A 24,239-nucleotide genomic window follows, 5' to 3' on the forward strand; every position below is an offset into this window, starting at 1 on the left:
ACAGTAAACGTTCTCTCCACGGATAAATTAAGACTGCATTAAGTGATTTAAATATTTAGATGACTCACAACTTCCTCCAGCTGAATAAAACAAGAAGTTTCTTATTGCTGGAGTCAAAGTACAGAGAGAGAATCTGGCAGCACATTTCTTATGAATATGACAGACCAGCTAGATCTACTGTCTCTATTATAATATGACAGACCAGCTTGATCTACTGTCTCTATTATAATATGACAGACCAGCTAGATCTACTGTCTCTATTATAATATGACAGACCAGCTAGATATATTGTCTCTATTATATTATGACAGACCAGCTAGATCTACTGTCTCTATTATAATATGACAGACCAGCTAGATCTACTGTCTCTATTATAATATGACAGACCAGCTAGATCTACTGTCTCTATTATAATATGACAGACCAGCTAGATATACTGTCTCTTTTATAATATGACAGACCAGCTACATCTACTGTCTCTATTATAATATGACAGACCAGCTAGATCTACTGTCTCTATTATAATATGACAGACCAGCTAGATCTACTGTCTCTATTATAATATGACAGACAGCTGGATATACTGTCTCTATTATAATATGACAGACCAGCTAGATATACTGTCTCTATTATAATATGACAGACCAGCTAGATCTATTGTCTCTATTATAATATGACAGACCAGCTAGATATACTGTCTCTATTATAATATGACAGACCAGCTAGATCTATTGTCTCTATTATAATATGACAGACCAGCTAGATCTACTGTCTCTATTATAATATGACAGACCAGCTAGATCTACTGTCTCTATTATAATATGACAGACCAGCTAGATCTATTGTCTCTATTATAATATGACAGACCAGCTAGATATACTGTCTCTATTATAATATGACAGACCAGCTGATATACTGTCTCTATTATAATATGACAGACCAGCTAGATCTACTGTCTCTATTATAATATGACAGACCAGCTGGATATACTGTCTCTATTATAATATGACAGACCAGCTAGATCTATTGTCTCTATTATAATATGACAGACCAGCTAGATATACTGTCTCTATTATAATATGACAGACCAGCTAGATATACTGTCTCTATTATAATATGACAGACCAGCTGGATATACTGTCTCTATTATAATATGACAGACCAGCTAGATCTATTGTCTCTATTATAATATGACAGACCAGCTAGATCTATTGTCTCTATTATAATATGACAGACCAGCTAGATCTACTGTCTCTATTATAATATGACAGACCAGCTAGATCTATTGTCTCTATTATAATATGACAGACCAGCTACTGTCTCTATTATAATATGACAGACCAGCTAGATCTACTGTCTCTATTATAATATGACAGACCAGCTAGATATACTGTCTCTATTATAATATGACAGACCAGCTAGATCTATTGTCTCTATTATAATATGACAGACCAGCTAGATATACTGTCTCTATTATAATATGACAGACCAGCTGGATATACTGTCTCTATTATAATATGACAGACCAGCTAGATCTATTGTCTCTATTATAATATGACAGACCAGCTAGATCTATTGTCTCTATTATAATATGACAGACCAGCTAGATATACTGTCTCTATTATAATATGACAGACCAGCTAGATCTATTGTCTCTATTATAATATGACAGACCAGCTAGATCTACTGTCTCTATTATAATATGACAGACCAGCTAGATATACTGTCTCTATTATAATATGACAGACCAGCTAGATCTACTGTCTCTATTATATTATGATAGACCAGCTAGATCTACTGTCTCTATTATAATATGACAGACCAGCTAGATCTATTGTCTCTATTATAATATGACAGACCAGCTAGATCTACTGTCTCTATTATAATATGACATACCAGCTAGATCTATTGTCTCTATTATAATATGACAGACCAGCTAGATCTACTGCCTCTATTATAATATGACTGACCAGCTAGATCTGCTGTCGCTATTATATTATGATAGACCAGCTAGATATACTGTCTCTATTATAATATGACAGACCAGCTAGATCTAGTGTCTCTATTATAATATGACAGACCAGCTAGATCTACTGTCTCTATTATAATATGACAGACCAGCTAGATCTACTGTCTCTATTATAATATGACAGACCAGCTGGATCTACTGTCTCTATTATAATATGACAGACCAGCTGGATCTACTGTCTCTATTATAATATGACAGACCAGCTGGATCTACTGTCTCTATTATAATATGACAGACCAGTTAGATCTATTGTCTCTATTATAATATGACAGACCAGCTAGATCTATTGTATCTATTATAATATGACAGACCAGCTAGATCTATTGTCTCTATTATAATATGACAGACCAGCTAGATATACTGTCTCTATTATAATATGACAGACCAGCTAGATCTATTGTCTCTATTATAATATGACAGACCAGCTAGATATACTGTCTCTATTATAATATGACAGACCAGCTAGATCTATTGTCTCTATTATAATATGACAGACCAGCTAGATCTATTGTCTCTATTATAATATGACAGACCAGCTAGATCTATTGTCTCTATTATAATATGACAGACCAGCTGGATATACTGTCTCTATTATAATATGACAGACCAGCTAGATCTATTGTCTCTATTATAATATGACAGACCAGCTGGATCTACTGTCTCTATTATAATATGACAGACCAGCTGGATATACTGTCTCTATTATAATATGACAGACCAGCTAGATCTACTGTCTCTATTATAATATGACAGACCAGCTGGATATACTGTCTCTATTATAATATGACAGACCAGCTAGATATACTGTCTCTATTATAATATGACAGACCAGCTAGATCTACTGTCTCTATTATAATATGACAGACCAGCTAGATCTATTGTCTCTATTATAATATGACAGACCAGCTAGATCTATTGTCTCTATTATAATATGACAGACCAGCTAGATATATTGTCTCTGTTATAATATGACAGACCAGCTGGATATACTGTCTCTATTATAATATGTCAGACCAGCTGGATATACTGTCTCTATTATAATATGACAGACCAGCTAGATCTATTGTCTCTATTATAATATGACAGACCAGCTAGATATACTGTCTCTATTATAATATGACAGACCAGCTAGATCTATTGTATCTATTATAATATGACAGACCAGCTAGATCTATTGTCTCTATTATAATATGACAGACCAGCTGGATATACTGTCTCTATTATAATATGACAGACCAGCTAGATCTATTGTCTCTATTATAATATGACAGACCAGCTAGATATACTGTCTCTATTATAATATGACAGACCAGCTAGATCTACTGTCTCTATTATAATATGACAGACCAGCTAGATCTATTGTCTCTATTATAATATGACAGACCAGCTAGATCTATTGTCTCTATTATAATATGACAGACCAGCTAGATATATTGTCTCTATTATAATATGACAGACCAGCTGGATATACTGTCTCTATTATAATATGACAGACCAGCTGGATATACTGTCTCTATTATAATATGACAGACCAGCTAGATCTACTGTCTCTATTATAATATGACAGACCAGCTGGATCTACTGTCTCTATTATAATATGACAGACCAGCTGGATCTACTGTCTCTATTATAATATGACAGACCAGCTAGATATACTGTCTCTATTATAATATGACAGACCAGCTAGATCTACTGTCTCTATTATAATATGACAGACCAGCTAGATCTATTGTCTCTATTATAATATGACAGACCAGCTGGATCTACTGTCTCTATTATAATATGACAGACCAGCTAGATATACTGTCTCTATTATAATATGACAGACCAGCTAGATATACTGTCTCTATTATAATATGACAGACCAGCTAGATATACTGTCTCTATTATAATATGACAGACCAGCTGGATATACTGTCTCTATTATAATATGACAGACCAGCTAGATATACTGTCTCTATTATAATATGACAGACCAGCTGGATATACTGTCTCTATTATAATATGACAGACCAGCTAGATATACTGTCTCTATTATAATATGACAGACCAGCTGGATATACTGTCTCTATTATAATATGACAGACCAGCTGGATATACTGTCTCTATTATAATATGACAGACCAGCTGGATATACTGTCTCTATTATAATATGACAGACCAGCTGGATATACTGTCTCTATTATAATATGACAGACCAGCTGGATCTACTGTCTCTATTATAATATGACAGACCAGCTAGATATACTGTCTCTATTATAATATGACAGACCAGCTAGATATACTGTCTCTATTATAATATGACAGACCAGCTGGAGTCAAAGTACAGAGAGAGAATCTGGCAGCACATTTCAATTCACAGGAAATAAAGATAAGACCAGGTTAAAAAAAAACCTAGGCCTTATTTTAGATTCTTAACTAAATTTCAAATCACACATTAGGAATGTGACCAAAATAGCTTTTACCACCTGAGGAACATTGCAAAGGTGCGGCCATTTCTCCCTCAGGCTGATACAGAGAGACTCATCCATGCTTTTATTACAAGCAGGCTTGACTACTGTAATGCTCTCCTGTCTGGTCTACCCAAGAAAGCCATCAGCTGCAAAACATACAGAATGCTGCAGCACAGATACAGACCAAGACCAGACGGAGAGCACATATTACACTGGTTTTAAACACTGACTGCCTGTGAGTTTTAGAATACATTTTAATATTATTCTATTGGTTTTTAAATCAATCCAATCCATGATTGTGCACCACAATACATGTCAGCTTTTAAGTTCTGTACCCAGTAGGTCCCTCAGGTCCTTTTAACTATCCCAAAGCCTGGGACCAAGAGGCATGGAGAGACATCCTTTTAACTATCTCAAAGCCTAGGACCAAGAGGCATGGAGAGAGACAGTCTTTTAACTATCCCAAAGCCTAGGACCAAGAGGCATGGAGAGAGACAGTCTTAACTATCCCAAAGCCTGGGACCAAGAGGCATGGAGAGAGACAGTCTTTTAACTATCCCAAAGCCTAGGACCAAGAGGCATGGAGAGAGACAGTCTTTTAACTATCCCAAAGCCTAGGACCAAGAGGCATGGAGAGAGACAGTCTTAACTATCCCAAAGCCTAGGACCAAGAGGCATGGAGAGAGACAGTCTTAACTATCTCAAAGCCTAGGACCAAGAGGCATGGAGAGAGACAGTCTTAACTATCTCAAAGCCTAGGACCAAGAGGCATGGAGAGAGACAGTCTTTTAACTATCTCAAAGCCTAGGACCAAGAGGCATGGAGAGACATCCTTTTAACTATCCCAAAGCCTAGGACCAAGAGGCATGGAGAGAGACAGTCTTTTAACTATCTCAAAGCCTAGGACCAAGAGGCATGGAGAGAGACAGTCTTAACTATCTCAAAGCCTAGGACCAAGAGGCATGGAGAGAGACAGTCTTTTAACTATCTCAAAGCCTAGGACCAAGAGGCATGGAGAGAGACAGTCTTAACTATCTCAAAGCCTAGGACCAAGAGGCATGGAGAGACATCCTTTTAACTATCCCAAAGCCTCGGACCAGGAGGCATGGAGAGACAGCCTTTAGTTACTGAATAGCCTGCCAGAGGGGGGCTGAAACTGTGGACGTACGGGATTGGGCAGACTAGATACAACAGTTTGAACAGTAGTGTGTTGTCTCTACCTTCTTGCCCTTTGTGCTGTTGTCTGTGCCCAACAATGTTTGTACCCTTATGTTGCTACCATGTTGTCGTCATGTTGTGTTGCTACCATGTTGTCGTCATGTTGTGTTGCTACCATGTTGTCGTCATGTTGTGTTGCTACCATGATGTTGTTGTCGTCTTAGATCTCTTTATGTAGTGTTGTCTCTTTTTTTTTGTGTTGTCTCTCGTCATGTGTTTTGTCCTAGATTTTTATTTAATTTATTTTTAATCCCAGCAGGAGGCCCAGCAGGAGACCTTTTGGTAGGCCATCATTGTAAATAAGAATTTGTTCTTAACTGATTTACCTAGTTAAATATAAAGGTTAAATAGATTTTTTTTTAAATTAAAAAAATGTATTTATTGGATCAGTCTGAAACGTTGCGCACACTGCTGCAACCTAGTGGCCAACATTTAAATTGCGCCTAGACTCCTAAGTGATATAATGGCCCATCTCTTGCATTTCAAAGATGGAACAAAAGAAATAGAAAACTCATGTTTTTCTCGTTATATTATCTATTACCAGATCTAATGTGTTATATTCTCCTACATTCATTTCACATTTCCACAAACTTCAAAGCGTTTCCTTTCAAATGGTACCAGGAATATGCATATCCTTACTTCAGGTCCTGAGCTACAGCCAGATAGATAAGGGTGTCATTTTAGGTGAAACGTCCCTCCCAGCCTAGTGACTCGCTTCACCATTTATTTATTTGTAGGCTGTAGCCGTTAAATAATATAGCCTAAATAATTACATTTTCTTTCTTAAGCTCCCTGTCTGGCACCTGACCTATTTAGACTGTTAATTTTATATATATTTTTTTTTTTTTTTTTTTTTTTAAATTAGATTTTTTAATTAATATTACATTTACACAAGTATTCAGACCCTTTACTCAGTACTTTGTTGAAGCACCTTTGACAGCGATTACAGCCTCAAGTCATCTTGGGTATGAAGCTACAAGCTTGGGACACCTGTATTTGGGGAAACATTTAGACTTGTCCTGAAGCCACTCCTGCATTTCATGTTTTCATTTCACCTTTATTTAACGAGGAAAGTCAGTTAAGAACAAATTCTTATCTACCAAAAGGCAAAACGGATTCCTGCGGGGACAGGGGCCTGGGATTAAATAAAATAAATATATTATATATAGGACAAAACACACATCACGACAAGGGAGACAACACAACATAAAGAGAGACCTAAGACAACAACAGAGCAAGGCAGCAACACATGACAACACAACATGGTAGCAACACGACAACAACATGACAGCAACACAACATGGTAGCAGCACAAAACAGGGTACAAACATTATTGGTCACAGACAGCAGCACAAAGGGCAAGAAGGTAGAGACAACAATACATCACACAAAGCAGCCACAACTGTCAGTAAGAGTGTCCATGATTTGAGTCTTTGAATTAAGAGATTGAGATAAAACTGTTCAGTTTGAGTGTTTGTTGCAGCTCGTTCCAGTCGCTAGCTGCAGCAAACTGAAAAGACGAGCGACCTGTTTAATATGAAACACAGCCTATTTGAAATGAGAGCTTCCTTTACATGTTGTTTACACAAATACTTTCATTCAAATCATATGTTTTTCCTTTCAATACCATATGACAGTGTGTGTGTGTGTTACCTTGTGTTTGTGTAAGTGTGTGTGGTACCTTGTGTTTGTGTAAGTGTGTGTGGTACCTTGTGTTTGTGTAAGTGTGTGTGTGTGTTACCTTGTGTTTGTGTAAGTGCGTGTGTTACCTTGTGTAAGTGCGTGTGGTACCTTGTGTTTGTGTAAGTGTGTGTGGTACCTTGTGTAAGTGTGTGTGGTACCTTGTGTTTGTGTAAGTGTGTGTGGTACCTTGTGTAAGTGTGTGTGTTACCTTGTGTTTGTGTAAGTGTGTGTGTTACCTTGTGTTTGTGTAAGTGTTTGTGTAAGTGTTACCTTGTGTTTGTGTAAGTGTGTGTGTTACCTTGTGTTTGTGTAAGTGCGTGTGTTACCTTGTGTTTGTGTAAGTGCGTGTGTTACCTTGTGTTTGTGTAAGTGCGTGTGGTACCTTGTGTTTGTGTAAGTGTGTGTGTTACCTTGTGTTTGTGTAAGTGTGTGTGTTACCTTGTGTTTGTGTAAGTGTGTGTGTTACCTTGTGTTCGTGTAAGTGCGTGTGGTACCTTGTGTTTGTGTAAGTGCATATGTGTGTGTGTTGTACCATCAGTGATGGTCCCCTTGAGCAGTGTCTCCCCCTGGTGGAGGTCTGAGGCGTCACCTCGCAGCATTAGGCGGGAGCGAAAGGTCGTATCCTCGTGACCAGACACCAGACACATGTCTGAAAACAGCTGCAGCTTCTCTGTCAGCAACGTCACGATCTGGGAGTCCTTCTGGCTCAGACGCTCTGGGAGAGGAGAACGGGGACAGAAAGAATTAACAGTTCGTTACATGAAATGCCAGGAACAGAAACATTAAAAGGTGAATGTTGACTGGTGCATGACCGCCACCTAGTGGTCTAGCATCAACATGACACTATTGACCGCCACCTAGTGGTCTAGCATCAACATGACACTATTGACCGCCACCTAGTGGTCTAGCATCAACATGACACTATTGACCGCCACCTAGTGGTCTAGCATCAACATGACACTATTGACCGCCACCTAGTGGTCTAGCATCAACATGACACTATTGACCGCCACCTAGTGGTCTAGCATCAACATGACACTATTACAAAGACGAGGCCATTGGTCCTGTCGTCACTGTCGTCGTAAGTTACCTTGGAACTCGTTGAATCTGGCGGCTCGAGCCTCCTCCTGCTCACTGAAGAGTCTCTCCTCAGTGTGTGGACAACTATCGAGAGAAACAGAGAGAGCGAGAGAGGCGAGTTAGCTAGGACTCGAAGCCTTGGATTTAGATACAAAGCAGAGTTTCAACTCCAGTACTGGGGACCAACTGTGTATCGAGGTTCTCTTTTTAACTACTTAGTCCGATTGAGGAGCAGTATTAAACCACCTGATGTTTTACAATATGTTCAGCTGGAGTGAAAGATAGTGTGGCGCCGTGCTTAACAACCGTAGTTGACAGGCTGTGTGGTGGTGCTGGGAGAGGAAGACCCAGACCTCCATTAATTAGAAAAGTTTACACAAGACAAACACTGCCAGAGTTGTTGAGTCTGTAACCGGGTACAAGACATCCCATGTCTTGTAAAAGGTCATGAAAATGAAAAAATGTGAACGAAATGTCGACATTAAAACGACACAGGTCAGGCAGAGTAATGTGTTTTAATGAGCTGGGCCACGTACCCACAAAAGCATTTCAGAGTATGAGTGCTGATCTAGGATCAGTTGATTTTACGATCTTAATAAATAAGATAAATGGACAGATCCTAGATCGGCACTCCTACTTTGAGGGGCTTTGTGGATACGGGCCCTGGAGTGAAACACAGCATACACAAAATGGATCCTCAGTGCTGCATCAATACCTGTAAACGAGCTGTACGGCCGAGAGGGGGCGTACGGCCGAGAGGGGGCGTACGGCCGAATAAAGTAAGAGCGTTTATGTTCGCTTCCTCTGGACTTCTCTTCTGCTGTGACTGTACATCTTCCCATTTACTCTCTCACGCCAAGCCCCTCTCCACGCACGCCAAGCCCCTCTCCACGCACGCCAAGCCCCTCTCCACGCACGCCAAGCCCCTCCCCACGCACGCCAAGCCCCTCCCCACGCACGCCAAGCCCCTCCCCACGCACGCCAAGCCCCTCCCCACGCACGCCAAGCCCCTCCCCACGCACGCCAAGCCCCTCCCCACGCACGCCAAGCCCCTCCCACGCACGCCAAGCCCCTCCCCACGCACGCCAAGCCCCTCCCCACGCACGCCAAGCCCCTCCCCACGCACGCCAAGCCCCTCCCCACGCACGCCAAGCCCCTCCCCACGCACGCCAAGCCCCTCCCCACGCACGCCAAGCCCCTCCCCACGCACGCCAAGCCCCTCCCCGCGCACGCCAAGCCCCTCCCCACGCACGCCAAGCCCCTCCCCACGCACACCAAGCCCCTCCCCAAGCACACATTAAACGTTTCATTCATTTTTGGTTCTATCAGGGCAGCCCAACCTTCTTCCCGGAGATCTACTGGCCTGTGGGTTCAGTCCAACCTTCTTCCCGGAGATCTACTGCCCTGTGGGTTCAGTCCAACCTTCTTCCCGGAGATCTACTGCCCTGTGGGTTCAGTCCAACCTTCTTCCTGGAGATCTACTGCCCTGTGGGTTCAGTCCAACCTTCTTCCTGGAGATCTACCGTCCTGTGGGTTCAGTCCAACCTTCTTCCTGGAGATCTACTGCCCTGTGGGTTCAGTCCAACCTTCTTCCTGGAGATCTACTGCCCTGTGGGTTCAGTCCAACCTTCTTTCTGGAGATCTACCGTCCTGTGGGTTTTCAGTCCAACCCTCTTTCTGGAGATCTACCGTCCTGTGGGTTTTCAGTCCAACCCTCTTTCCTGGAGATCTACCGTCCTGTGGGTTTTCAGTCCAACCCTCTTTCTGGAGATCTACCGTCCTGTGGGTTTTCAGTCCAACCCTCTTTCTGGAGATCTACCGTCCTGTGGGTTTTCAGTCCAACCCTCTTTCTGGAGATCTACCGTCCTGTGGGTTTTCAGTCCAACCCCCATTTAACACAGCTGATTCTACTTATTAGCTGCTCAACAAGACCTGAACTAACTTAAATCAGATATGCTAAATTAGAGTTGGACCCGAAAACCTACAGGAACCATCGCATGAGCCTGAAGCCACAAACTACCCAAACTCGCGTTTCTAGAAATTAATTCAAAGTCATTTTTAGCTTAATTTGTATTTACTTCTAAGTAAGTCAAAGCCTATATGCATAATTTATAGACTGTAATGATTTAATACAACAAAATGCTATTTAAATGCGGAGGACTTTATGTTCCTTCCAGCCTGTTGTCGTAAATGCTTCACAATGTATTTCTTTGTAGGCTATAGCCTTGAAATAATATTGCCTAAATAATTAATTTTCCTTCTTAGACTCCCTGTCTGTCTCCTGACCTATTTAGAGTGTTTATATGCTGTTTAATATGACATGAAGCCTATTTGAAATGATAAGCACTTCCTACAGTCACCTTTTCATGTAGTTCATTAAAATACTTCACAACCAAACGGTTCCCGGTAACACAACTGAGGGGTTCTACTTATTAGCTGCACAACAAGACCTGAACTAACGGTAAATCAGATATCACTACAATAGAGTGTTGGTTACCCGGTAGGTCCCGGTAGTCCAACAGGAACCAGTCACAACAATAGAGGGGTTGGTGAAGGTTAAACGGTAGGTCGGTAGTCACAACAATAGATGGGTGTTGGTTAAACGGTAGGTCGGTAGTCACAACAATAGATGGGTGTTGGTTAAACGGGTAGGTCGGTAGTCACAACAATAGAGCCAAACGGTAGGTCCCAGTCACAACAATAGATGGGTGTTGGTTAAACGGTAGAAATTAATTCAAAGTCATTTTGTTGGTTAATTTGTATTTACAACAATAGAGGGTGTTGGTTAAAGCCTATCATGCATAATTTATAGACTGTAATGATTTAATACAACAAAATGCTGTTTAAATGGTCGGAGGACTTTATGTTCCTTCCAGCCTGTTGTTGTAAATGCTTCACAATAGATGGGTGTTGGTTAAACGGTTGTAGGCTATAGCCTTGAAATAATATTGCCTAAATAATTAATTTTAAACGGTAGGTCCCTGTCCTTCTTAGATGGGTGTTGGTTAAACTGTCCCGGTAGTCACAACAATAGATGGGTGTTGGTTAAACGGTGTTAGTCACAACAATAGATGGGTGTTGGTTAAACGGTAGGTCCCGGTGACATGAAGCCTATTTGAAAATGATAAGCACTTCCTCAGTCACCTTTTCATGTAGTTCATTAAAATACTTCACAACCAAACGGTAGGTCCCGGTAGTCACAACAATAGAGGGGTGTTGGTTAAACGGTAGGTCCCGGTAGTCACAACAATAGAGGGGTGTTGGTTAAACGGTAGGTCCCGGTAGTCACAACAATAGAGGGGTGTTGGTTAAACGGTAGGGCCCGGTAGTCACAACAATAGAGGGGTGTTGGTTAAACGGTAGGTCCCGGTAGTCACAACAATAGAGGGGTGTTGGTTAAACGGTAGGTCCCGGTAGTCACAACAATAGATGGGTGGTGGTTAAACGGTAGGTCCCGGTAGTCACAACAATAGAGGGGTGTTGGTTAAACGGTAGGTCCCGGTAGTCACAACAATAGATGGGTGTTGGTTAAATTGTCATTTGAAATGAATGGAGCGAATTTCGAGAGGCAGTTTTTTTTCCCCTTCTTCCTGCGGAGAGGAGCCTTTCCAACCACTCAACTCTATTAACATGCTCTGGTGTGTGTGTGTGTGTGTGTGTGCACGTGTGTGTGCGTACCTCTCCACGGCCTGCCGGATGTGTGTCATCCAGGAGTTGCGCTCCTCCTTGGAGGCGGTGTGGATCTCGTACATCTCCGGCTCATTGGAGGAGGCGCAGATCAGGAACATGGCCCTCTCCTCGTGGGCCACCTCCCTTACTATCAACTTCTGGAGGGAGATCACTGAGGGCTTGTTGTCCTAGGGAGTGGGAAAAGAGTCAAGGCAGCTACAAGTCACATTGAAAGAGAATAACAGCAGAACGCAAAACGGAGGAACTTTTCATAGTTCTAGACGAGGGCTCTCCAACCCTGTACCTGGAGAGCTACCCTCCTGTAGGTTTACACCAGGTCTCTCCAACCCTGTACCTGGAGAGCTACCCTCCTGTAGGTTTACACCAGGTCTCTCCAACCCTGTACCTGGAGAGCTACCCTCCTGTAGGTTTACACCAGGTCTCTCCAACCCTGTACCTGGAGAGCTACCCTCCTGTAGGTTTACACCAGGTCTCTCCAACCCTGTACCTGGAGAGCTACCCTCCTGTAGGTTTACACCAGGTCTCTCCAACCCTGTACCTGGAGAGCTACCCTCCTGTAGGTTTACACCAGGTCTCTCCAACCCTGTTCCTGGAGAGCTACCATCCTGTAGGTTTACACCAGGTCTCTCCAACCCTGTTCCTGGAGAGCTACCCTCCTGTAGGTTTACACCAGGTCTCTCTAACCCTGTTCCTGGAGAGATACCCTCCTGTAGGTTTACACCAGGGCTCTCCAACCCTGTTCCTGGTTACCCACCCTCCTGCAGGTTTACACCAGGGCTCTCCAACCCTGTTCCTGGAGAGATACCCTCCTGTAGGTTTACACCAGGTCTCTCTAACCCTGTTCCTGGAGAGCTACCATCCTGTAGGTTTACACCAGGGCTCTCCAACCCTGTTCCTGGAGAGCTACCCTCCTGTAGGTTTACACCAGGTCTCTCTAACCCTGTTCCTGGAGAGATACCCTCCTGTAGGTTTACACCAGGGCTCTCCAACCCTGGGAGAGATACTCCTGTAGGTTTACAACCCTGTTCCTGGAGAGATACCCTCCTGTAGGTTTACACCAGGTCTCTCTAACCCTGTTCCTGGAGAGCTACCATCCTGTAGGTTTACACCAGGGCTCTCCAACCCTGTTCCTGGAGAGCTACCCTCCTGTAGGTTTACACCAGGTCTCTCTAACCCTGTTCCTGGAGAGATACCCTCCTGTAGGTTTACACCAGGGCTCTCCAACCCTGTTCCTGGTTACCCACCCTCCTGCAGGTTTACACCAGGGCTCTCCAACCCTGTTCCTGGTTACCCACCCTCCTGCAGGTTTACACCAGGGCTCTCCAACCCTGTTCCTGGTTACCCACCCTCCTGTAGGTTTACACCAGGATGAGTAGTTCTCCAGGAACAAGGTTGGAGAGCCCTGGTCTAGACCGATAAACAGAAGCAGCTGTGTCTAAATTTGTGTTGAGAGAGTTGTACGACAGATTTGTTCAGTCGTTCCAGAGTGGAAAACAAAGCTTAGTCGGAATGAACCGACAGTAGAATTCCCGACTCACCACTGTGGAGAAAACATATCTCTGGTCCTTGTCTTGGAGTAACAGAAGCACGTCGGACAGCAGCACAGCCACAATATCTGAAATGGAACAGGAGTTACATTTTTAGACCTGTGTGAGATCGACACAGACAGAAGAGAAAACAGAAGATCATTGGAGGCAGGGTTGGGGTCAACTTCATTTAAATTACAGTCAATTCAGAAAGAAAAAATAAATTCCACATTTTTCCCAATTGAAAAGCATTTGAAGATAATTGGAATTTCTGCGCACTTCCTGAATTGACTGGAGTTGAAATGAAATTTAACCCCGACCCTGACCCGAGAGTCATCCTGTTACCTTTGAGTCTGCCGGAGGCGGCCTTGTGGTTGGCCGTCCCCTCATGCAGCAGCCTGCGTCGACCCTGGGACAGGTCCTCTCTGTGGAACACACGGCCATCTTTGATCTTGCCGAGGGACTTGGGCTCCATCTTGTGGGCGATGTCTCGGAGTCGCGAGGCCTTCTCATGCAGGTTGACCATGGCATCCACCTGGACGATGCAGTCTTTAATCAGACTAAGAGACCTGGTCAACTCCTCGTGTTCCTCCGTACCCACTGGAGGGAGGAAAGACAAACTGACTTCAGACAAACAGAATGTTACGGAGAACTTTTATTTCTCTTAGCTCTTTAGGGTTTTAGGCTGCGTATCCGTAAGGCACTTTGTGACGACTGCTGATGTAAGAAAGGGCCTTATAAAATACATTTGATTGATTAGGTAAGGGAGATATCGTGTTGTTCTTTCTATTCCATTAGTCTAACAGAAAGTTGGGCCTAAATCTCAAGCGTTATCAGACAGGAGAGGACCAAGTACATAAATGCTCTGTTTACTGACGTCTGTACCTTCTGTATTCTGCACAATACGTTCCACCAGCACAGGGTACTTGGTGATGCGTTGTGTCACCAGGAGGATACACTCAGTCACTCCCAATCTTCTCACAACAGACAAATTATTGACTTTCTGGAAGAAGAAAAAAAGACCATTTAGTGCAATCACCAAATGTTTCTGGTTACACACAGGAGGCCACTCTCTCTGGGATGTGAAAAAACCTCACCTTCATAAATAACCCAGTGTCATGAATGTTTCACTTCCTCTTTAAAAAAAGAAGAGGCAATTCACAGTTGTTGCATACATTTGTGGACTTAATGATAAACTCATTGATTTTGAAGAATATAACTTGCCTCATGAGCTGAGAACAACTGTTGTACCCCATCGGAAACCAAAACTATAAGCTGGTTTTACTACACTGTAAATGTAAACAAACACTGTAGAACCTCAAATAATGAATAAAAATATAAAATGTTGATTTCATGGATGGGTCAGTCCTTACATCAATAGCTATTGTCTATGAATTCAAGTGGTTACATTTCTCCAGGCTCACCCCTCAGCTTTTGACCCAATAAAGGAGGTGGGGGGTGACTGCTTTGTATCGTTTCAACTGCAGATATTCCTTTAAGTTAGCAGATGGGTCCACCATTTTTTGTCAATTTCTCAACTCCAGTAATGGAATCAGTAACAACCAACCCGTATGAGGTTCTGGAACTTCTTGTTGTTGTGTAGTTGCTCCTTGTAGTAGCTGACAGCCTCGGTGTGGTGGCTGCAGAAATCACCATAGTTCTCCTTCATCCGATCCCCTTTCTCACCTGAAAACTGGAGAGGAGACAGGGATGAGATCTGAGGAGACCTTATTCAGCTGATACAACTCTCAGTACCGTTACTGTCGATAGTCTGCTCTGATTACCTTCTCTCTTTGACAGGTTCAACCAAAGCAGAATATGGTTTGAATATATAGTATGCATTAGGAAAGTATTCAGACCCCTTGACTTTTCCCACATTTTGTTATGTTACAGCCGTATTCTAAAATGTATTAAATTGTTTTCCACCCCTCATCAATCTACACACAATACCCCATAATGACATCCCAATACCCCATAATGACATCCCAATACCCCCATAATGACATCCCAAAACCCCCATAATGACATCCCAATACCCCATAATGACATCCCAATACCCCATAATGACATCCCAATACCCCATAATGACATCCCAATACCCCCAATACCCCATAATGACATCCCAATACCCCATAATGACCCCAATACCCCATAATGACATCCCAATACCCCATAATGACATCCCAATCAATACCCCCCCATAATGACATCTCAATACCCCATAATGACATCTCAATACCCCATAATGACATCTCAATACCCCATCTCATAATGACATCTCAATACCCCATAATGACATCTCAATACCCCATAATGACATCGCAGTACCCCATAATGACATCTCAATACCCCATAATGACATCACAATACCTCATAATGACATCACAATACCCCATAATGACATCACAATACCCCATAATGACATCACAATACCCCATAATGACATCACAATACCCCATAATGACATCACAATACCCCATAATGACATCACAATACCTCATAATGACATCACAATACCTCATAATGACATCACAATACCCCATAATGACATCACAATACCTCATAATGACATCACAATACCTCATAATGAGATCACAATACCTCATAATGACAAGGCAAATAGTTTTTTTCAAACGTTTTATTTTTATTTTACCTTTATTTAACTAGGCAAGTCAGTTAAGAACAAATTCTTATTTTCAATGACGGCCAAGGAACAGTGGGTTAAATGCCTTGTTCAGGGGCATAACGACAGATTTTTAACCTTTCAGCTACCCGCCCATCGCTCTAACCACTAGGCTACCCGCCCATCGCTCTAACCACTAGGCTACCTGCCGCCCCTCCACTCTAACCACTAGGCTACCCTGCCGCCCCTCCACTCTAACCACTCAGGCTACCCCGCCCCTCCACTCTAACCACTAGGCTACTAACCACTGCTACCTGCCCCTCCACTCTAACCACTAGGCTACCTGCCGCCCCTCCACTCTAACCACTAGGCTACTGCTACCCTGCCGCCCCTCCACTCTAACCACTAGGCTACCTGCCGCCCCTCCACTCTAACCACTAGGCTACCCTGCCGCCCCCCTCCACTCTCCACTAGGCTACCCTGCCGCCCCTCCAACCACTAGGCTACCTGCCGCCCCTCCACTCTAACCACTAGGCTACCCTGCCGGCCATCCACGCTAACCCCTAAGCTACCCTGCCGCCCCTCCACGCTAACCACTAGGCTACCCTGCCGCCCCATAAGTATTCAGACCTTTTACTCAGTACTTTGTTGAAGCGCCTTGGACAGCGGTTAAAGCCTCGAGTCTTCTTGGGTATGACGCTACATCCTCTCAAGCTCTGTCAGGTTGGATGAGGAGTGTTGCTGCACAGCTATTTTCAGGTCTCTCCAAAGATGTTCGATCGGGTTCTAGTCCGGTCTCTGGCTGGGCCACTCAAGGACATTCAGAGACTTGTCCTGAAGCCACTCCTGCGTAGTCTTGGCTGTGTGCTTAGGATTGTTGTCCTGTTGGAAGGTGAACCTTCACCCCAGTCTGAGGTCCTGAGCGCTCTGGAGTAGAGGTCAACCAATTAATTGGAATGGACGATTAATTAGGGCCGATTTCAAGTTTTCATAATCAGAAATCGCTATTTTTGGGCGCCGATTTCCGATTATTAAAATAAATATTATTATTTATTTTTTTAACCTTTAACTAGGCAAGTCAGTTAAGAACACATTCTTATTTTCAATGATGGCCTAGGAACTGTGGGTTAACTGCCTTGTTCAGGGGCAGAGCGACAGATTCTCACCTTGTCAGCTCAGGGGTTCCAATCTTGCAACCGCACAGTTAACTAGTCCAACGCTCTAACCACCTGCCTCTCATTGCACTCCACGAGTAGCTTGCCTGTTACACGAATGCAGTAGAAGCCAAGGTAAATTGCTAGCTAGCATTAAACTTATCTTATAAAAAAACAATCAATCATAATCACTAGTTATCACTACTAATCCAGTTTAGCAGGTAATATTAACCAGGTGAAATTGTGTCATTTCTCTTGTGTTCATTGCAAGCAGAGTCAGGGTATATGCAACAGTTTGGGCTGCCTGGCTAATTGCGAACTAATTTGCCAGAATTTTACGTAATTATCGATGCTTCGAGTGTGGCTGTTGTCGATGTGTTCCTGGTTCGAGCCCAGGTAGGGGCGAGGCGGGGGACGGAAGCTATACTGGCAATACTATAGTGCCTATAAGAACATCCAAAAGTCAAAGGTATATGAAATACAAATGGTACAGAGAGAAATAGTCCTATAATTCCTATAATAACTACAACCTAAAACTTCTTACCTTGGAATATTGAAGTCTCATGTTAAAAGGAACCACCAATTTTCACATGTTCTCATGTTCTGAGCAAGGAACTTAAACGGTAGCTTTTTTTACATGGCACATATTACTTTCTTCTCCAACACTTTGTTTTTGCATTATTTAAACCAAATTGAACATGTTCCATTATTTATTTGAGGCTAAATTGATTTTATTTATGTTTTATATTAAGTTAAAATAACTGTTCATTCAGTATTGTTGTAATTGTCATTATTACAAATTAAAAAGGGGGGGGAAAAAAGGAAAAAAAAGTGTGTGCATATATATCCTTTTTTAAAATTATAAATAAATCGGCCGATTAATCGGTATCGGCGTTGAAAAAATCATAATCGGTCGACCTCTACTGTGGAGCAGTACTTTTCTCTGTTCATCTATCCCTCAATCCTGACTAGTCTCCCAGTCCATGCAGCTAAAAATCATTCCCACAGCATGACGCTGCCACCACCATGCTTCACTGTAGGGATGGTGCCAGGTTTCCTCCAGATGTGACGCTTGGCATTCAGGAAAAAGAGTTCAATCTTGGTTTCATCAGACCAGAGAGTCTCGTTTCTCATGGTCTGATAGTCCTTTAGGGGCCTTTTGGCAAGCTCCAAGCGGGCAGTCATGTGCCTTTTACTGAGGAGAAGCTTCTGTCTGGCCACTCTACCATAAAGGCCTGATTGGTAGAGTGCTGCAGAGATGGTTGTCCTTATGGAAGTTTCTCCCATCTCCACAGTGTAACTTTAGGGCTCGATCAGAGTAACCATTGAGTTCTTGGTCACCTCCCTGACCAAGGCCCTTCTCCCCTGATTGCTCAGTTTTCTGGGCAGCCAGCTCTAGGAAGAGTCTTGGTGGTTCCAAACTTCTTCCATTTAAGAATGTTGTAGGCCACTGTGTCCTTGGGGACCTTCAATGCTGCAGAATTGTTTTGGTACCGTTCCCCAGATCTGTTCCTCGACACAATCCTGTCTCGGAGCTCTACGGACAATTGCTTCGACCTCATGGCTTGGTTTTTGCTCTGACATGCACTGTCAACTGCAGGACCTTATATAGACAGGTGTGTGCCTTTCCAAATCATGTCCAATCAATTGAATTTCCCACAGGTGGACTCCTATCAAGTTGTAGAAACATCTCAAGGATGATCAATGGAAACAGGATGCACCTGAGATCAATGTTAAGTCTCATAGCAAAGGGTCTGAATACTTATGTAAATAAGGTATTAATTTATTGAATACATTTTGCAAACATTTCTAAAAGCCTGTTTTCGCTTTCTCATTATGGGGTTTTGTGTGCAGATTAAAGAAGATTTGTATGTATTTAATCCATTTTAGAATAAGGCTGTAACATAACCAAATGTAAGAAAAGTCAAGGGGTCTGAATACTTTCCGTGGGGCACTGTACATTTTCTTTTTGTCTTATAAAGGGGAAGAGGAATTCAGAGAGGAACACTGTTGACGTAATTGGGACACAGCGTCTGATTTGTGGCCCTCAACCTGCAAAGTGAACCAAAACACAAGCCAATTCAGCGACTGTGTGTGTGTGTGTGTGTGTGTGTGTGTGTGTGTGTGTGCTTGTGTATGACTGTACGAATGTGTGTGGAGTGCGTTGTCTGTACCTGTGTGGTGAGGATGTCAGCGAGTCTCTGTATGTTGTAGTTCCTGTCGCTGCCGGGCTGCGCGGAGTCTCGGCGCCGCTCTTTTAAGCGGGACAGGAAGCTTGTGTGTAGCTCCAGCAGGCTCTCTAGGCGCGGGAACAGCTCGTCCATCTGGAGGTGCTCCTTCAGCTCCCTCATGTAAACACGCAGCATGATCTTCAGGGTCCGTACGTGGTGCATCTCTGTCTGCATCAGCTCTGTCGGGAGACGGACGGTTCAACATCTAGTTTGTCTTTAAAAAGGCATTTCCTTTTCAACCATAATTGACTTTAGGTGGATAATAAAACAATGGCAAGTCCAGACAAACAGAAAAACGGTACGAGTTCCTCCATATCTCTACTGTAGCTTAACCACGGAAATGTAACTACATAAACACAACGAAAGTGGTATGAGTTCCTCCATATCTCTACTGTAGCTTAACCACGGAAATGTAACTACATAAACACAACGAAAGTGGTATGAGTTCCTCCATATCTCTACTGTAGCTTAATAACCACGGAAATGTAACTACATAAACACAACGAAAGTGGTATGAGTTCTTCCATATCTCTACTGTAGCTTAACCACGGAAATGTAACTATATAAACACAACGAAAGTGGTACGAGTTCTTCCATATCTCTACTGTAGCTTAACCACGGAAATGTAACTATATAAACACAACGAAAGTGGTATGAGTTCCTCCATATCTCTACTGTAGCTTAATAACCACGGAAATGTAACTACATAAACACAACGAAAGTGGTATGAGTTCTTCCATATCTCTACTGTAGCTTAACCACGGAAATGTAACTATATAAACACAACGAAAGTGGTATGAGTTCCTCCATATCTCTACTGTAGCTTAATAACCACGGAAATGTAACTACATAAACACAACGAAAGTGGTATGAGTTCTTCCATATCTCTACTGTAGCTTAACCACGGAAATGTAACTATATAAACACAATGAAAGTGGTATGGTTCCTCCATATCTCTACTGTAGCTTAATAACCACGGAAATGTAACTACATAAACACAACGAAAGTGGTACGAGTTCTTCCATATGTCTACTGTAGCTTAATAACCACGGAAATGTAACTACATAAACACAACGAAAGTGGTATGAGTTCCTCCATATCTCTACTGTAGCTTAACCACGGAAATGTAACTACATAAACACAACGAAAGTGGTATGAGTTCCTCCATATCTCTACTGTAGCTTAACCACGGAAATGTAACTATATAAACACAACGAAAGTGGTATGAGTTCCTCCATATCTCTACTGTAGCTTAACCACGGAAATGTAACTACATAAACACAACGAAAGTGGTATGAGTTCCTCCATATCTCTACTGTAGCTTAACCACGGAAATGTAACTACATAAACACAACGAAAGTGGTATGAGTTCCTCCATATCTCTACTGTAGCTTAACCACGGAAATGTAACTACATAAACACAACGAAAGTGGTATGAGTTCCTCCATATCTCTACTGTAGCTTAACCACGGAAATGTAACTACATAAACACAACGAAAGTGGTATGAGTTCCTCCATATCTCTACTGTAGCTTAACCACGGAAATGTAACTACATAAACAAACGAAAGTGAAATTCCTCCATATCTCTACTGTAGCTTAATAACCACGGAAATGTAACTACATAAACACAACGAAAGTGGTACGAGTTCTTCCATATGTCTACTGTAGCTTAATAACCACGGAAATGTAACTACATAAACACAACGAAAGTGGTATGAGTTCCTCCATATCTCTACTGTAGCTTAACCACGGAAATGTAACTATATAAACACAACGAAAGTGGTATGAGTTCCTCCATATCTCTACTGTAGCTTAACCACGGAAATGTAACTACATAAACACAACGAAAGTGGTATGAGTTCCTCCATATCTCTACTGTAGCTTAATAACCACGGAAATGTAACTACATAAACACAACGAAAGTGGTATGAGTTCCTCCATATCTCTACTGTAGCTTAACCACGGAAATGTAACTACATAAACACAACGAAAGTGGTATGAGTTCCTCCATATCTCTACTGTAGCTTAACCACGGAAATGTAACTACATAGACACAACGAAAGTGGTATGAGTTCCTCCATATCTCTACTGTAGCTTAACCACGGAAATGTAACTACACAACGAAACACATATCTCTACTGTAGCTTAACCACGTGGTATGGTATGTTCCTCCATATCTCTACTGTAGCTTAATAACCACGGAAATGTAACTACATAAACACAACGAAAGTGGTATGAGTTCCTCCATATCTCTACTGTAGCTTAACCACGGAAATGTAACTACATAAACACAACGAAAGTGGTATGAGTTCCTCCATATCTCTACTGTAGCTTAACCACGGAAATGTAACTACATAAACAAACGAAAGTGGTATGAGTTCCTCCATATCTCTACTGTAGCTTAACCACGGAAATGTAACTATATAAACACAACGAAAGTGGTATGAGTTCCTCCATCTCTACTGTAGCTAATAACTGTAACTATATAAACACAACGAAATGTAACTATATAAACACAAAATGTAACTACATAGACACAACGAAAGTGGTATGAGTTCTTCCATATCTCTACTGTAGCTTAACCACGGAAATGTAACTACATAGACACAACGAAAGTGGTACGAGTTCTTCCATCTCTCTACTGTAGCTTAACCACGGAAATGTAACTACATAGACACAACGAAAGTGGTATGAGTTCTTCCATATCTCTACTGTAGCTTAATAACCACGGAAATGTTAATACATAAACACAACGAAAGTGGTACGAGTTCCTCCATATCTCCACTGTAGCTTAACCACAGAAATGTAACTATATAAACACAACGAAAGCCTAAATGTAAAAGACTAAATGTAACATGAAATGTCTAAAAACATAGAAGGCGGTGAACTGTACCGTAGATAACGTCTTGTCTCTTGACCGTCTCCTTGGTGTATTTCTTCAGGTAGTGCTGGTCCACAGCCAGACTCCATGACTCCACCTATAATATACAATATATTAGATCATTCAATAAATAATAACATTATACACAAATATACAATATTAACATACAGTACCATTCAACAGTTTGGACACACCTACTCATTCAAGGGTTTTTATTTTTACTATTTCCTACATTGTAGAATAATAGGTAAGACATCGAAACTATGAAATAACACATATGGAATCATGTAGCAACCAAAAAAGTGTTAAACAATTCCAAATATATTTTATATTTGAGATTCTTCAAAGTAGCCACCCTTTGCCTAGATGACAGCTTTGCACACTCTTGGCATTCTCTCAACCAGTTTCATGAGGAATGCTTTTCCAACAATCTTGAAAGTGTTCCCACATATGCTGAGCAGTTGTTGGCTGCTTTTTCTTCACTCTGCGCTCCAACTCATCCCAAACCATCTCAATTGGGTTGAGGTCGGGCGATTGTGAAGGCCAGGTCATCTGATGCAGCACTCCATCACTCTCCTTCTTGGTCAAATAGCACTTACACCGCACGAGGTGTGTTTGGGGTCATTGTCCTGTTGAATTTTTTTTTATCCTAGTCCCACTGAGCGCAAACCAGATGGGATGGCGTATCGATGCAGAATGTTGTAGCAGCCACGCTGGTTTAGTGTTCCTTGAATTCTAAATAAATCACTGACAGTGTCACCAGCAAAGCACCCCCACACATTCACACCTCCTCCTCCACACGTCACGGTGGGAACCACACATGCAGAGATCATCCGTTCATCTACTCTGCGTCTCAAAGGCTGGAACCAAAAATCTCAAATTTGGACTCCTCAGACCAAATGACAAATTTCCACCGGTCTAATGTCCATTGCTCATGTTTCTTGGCTCAAGCTAGTCTCTTCTTCTTATTGGTGGCCTTTAGTAGTGGTTTCTTTGCAGTAATTGGACCATGAAGGCCTGATTCACGTAGTCTTCTCTGAACAGTTGATGTTGAGATTTGTCCGTTACTTGAACTCTGTGAAGCATTTATTCGGGCTGCAATCTGAGGCTGGTAACTCTAATGAACTTATCCTCTGCAGCAGAGGTAACTCTGGATCTTCCTTCCCTGTGGTGGTCTTCATGAGAGCCAATTTCATCATATAGATTGATGGTTTTTGCAACTGCAGTTAAAGAAACTGTCAATTTTTGAAATATTCCAGACTGACTGACCTACAAGTCTTAAATTAACTGTTGTTAATCTTTGCTTATTTGAACAGTTCCTGCCATAATATGGACTTGGTCAATAGGGCCATCTTCTGTATACCACCCTTACCTTGTCACAATACAACTGATTGGCTGAAATGCATTAGGAAGGAAATAAATTCCACAAATTAACAAGACACACCTGTTAATTGAAATGCATTCCAGGTGACTACCTCAGGAAGCTGGTTGAGAGAATGCCAAGTGTGTGCAAAGCTGTCATCAAGGCAAAGGGTGGCTACTTTGAAGAGTGTGTGTGTGTATATTACACACACACAGATGAAGTCGGAAGTTTACATACACTTCGGTTGGAGGCATTAAGACTTGTTTTTCGACCACTCCACAAATTTCTTGTTAAACTATAGTTTTGG

General features: G+C 42.1%; 1 protein-coding gene across 2 annotated transcripts in view; it reads right to left on the bottom strand.

The window, feature by feature from the left end:
• The window catches only part of LOC112251656 (rho guanine nucleotide exchange factor 18), a 113,519-nt gene that overhangs the window by 25,853 nt on the left and 63,427 nt on the right, over positions 1-24,239 (bottom strand). For both annotated transcript variants that reach the window (XM_042322549.1, XM_042322548.1), the window contains exons 15-23: positions 22,582-22,666; positions 19,631-19,866; positions 15,247-15,372; positions 14,565-14,682; positions 14,025-14,279; positions 13,692-13,768; positions 12,142-12,320; positions 8,474-8,547; positions 7,916-8,098 (exon numbers count right to left, since the gene is read on the bottom strand). In XM_042322549.1, the coding sequence (XP_042178483.1) occupies positions 7,916-8,098; positions 8,474-8,547; positions 12,142-12,320; positions 13,692-13,768; positions 14,025-14,279; positions 14,565-14,682; positions 15,247-15,372; positions 19,631-19,866; positions 22,582-22,666 (1,333 nt within the window). The remainder of the gene's footprint in view (positions 1-7,915; positions 8,099-8,473; positions 8,548-12,141; positions 12,321-13,691; positions 13,769-14,024; positions 14,280-14,564; positions 14,683-15,246; positions 15,373-19,630; positions 19,867-22,581; positions 22,667-24,239) is intronic.

This window comes from Oncorhynchus tshawytscha, linkage group LG05 (genome assembly GCF_018296145.1).
Source record: "Oncorhynchus tshawytscha isolate Ot180627B linkage group LG05, Otsh_v2.0, whole genome shotgun sequence".
Lineage (NCBI taxonomy): Eukaryota > Metazoa > Chordata > Actinopteri > Salmoniformes > Salmonidae > Oncorhynchus > Oncorhynchus tshawytscha.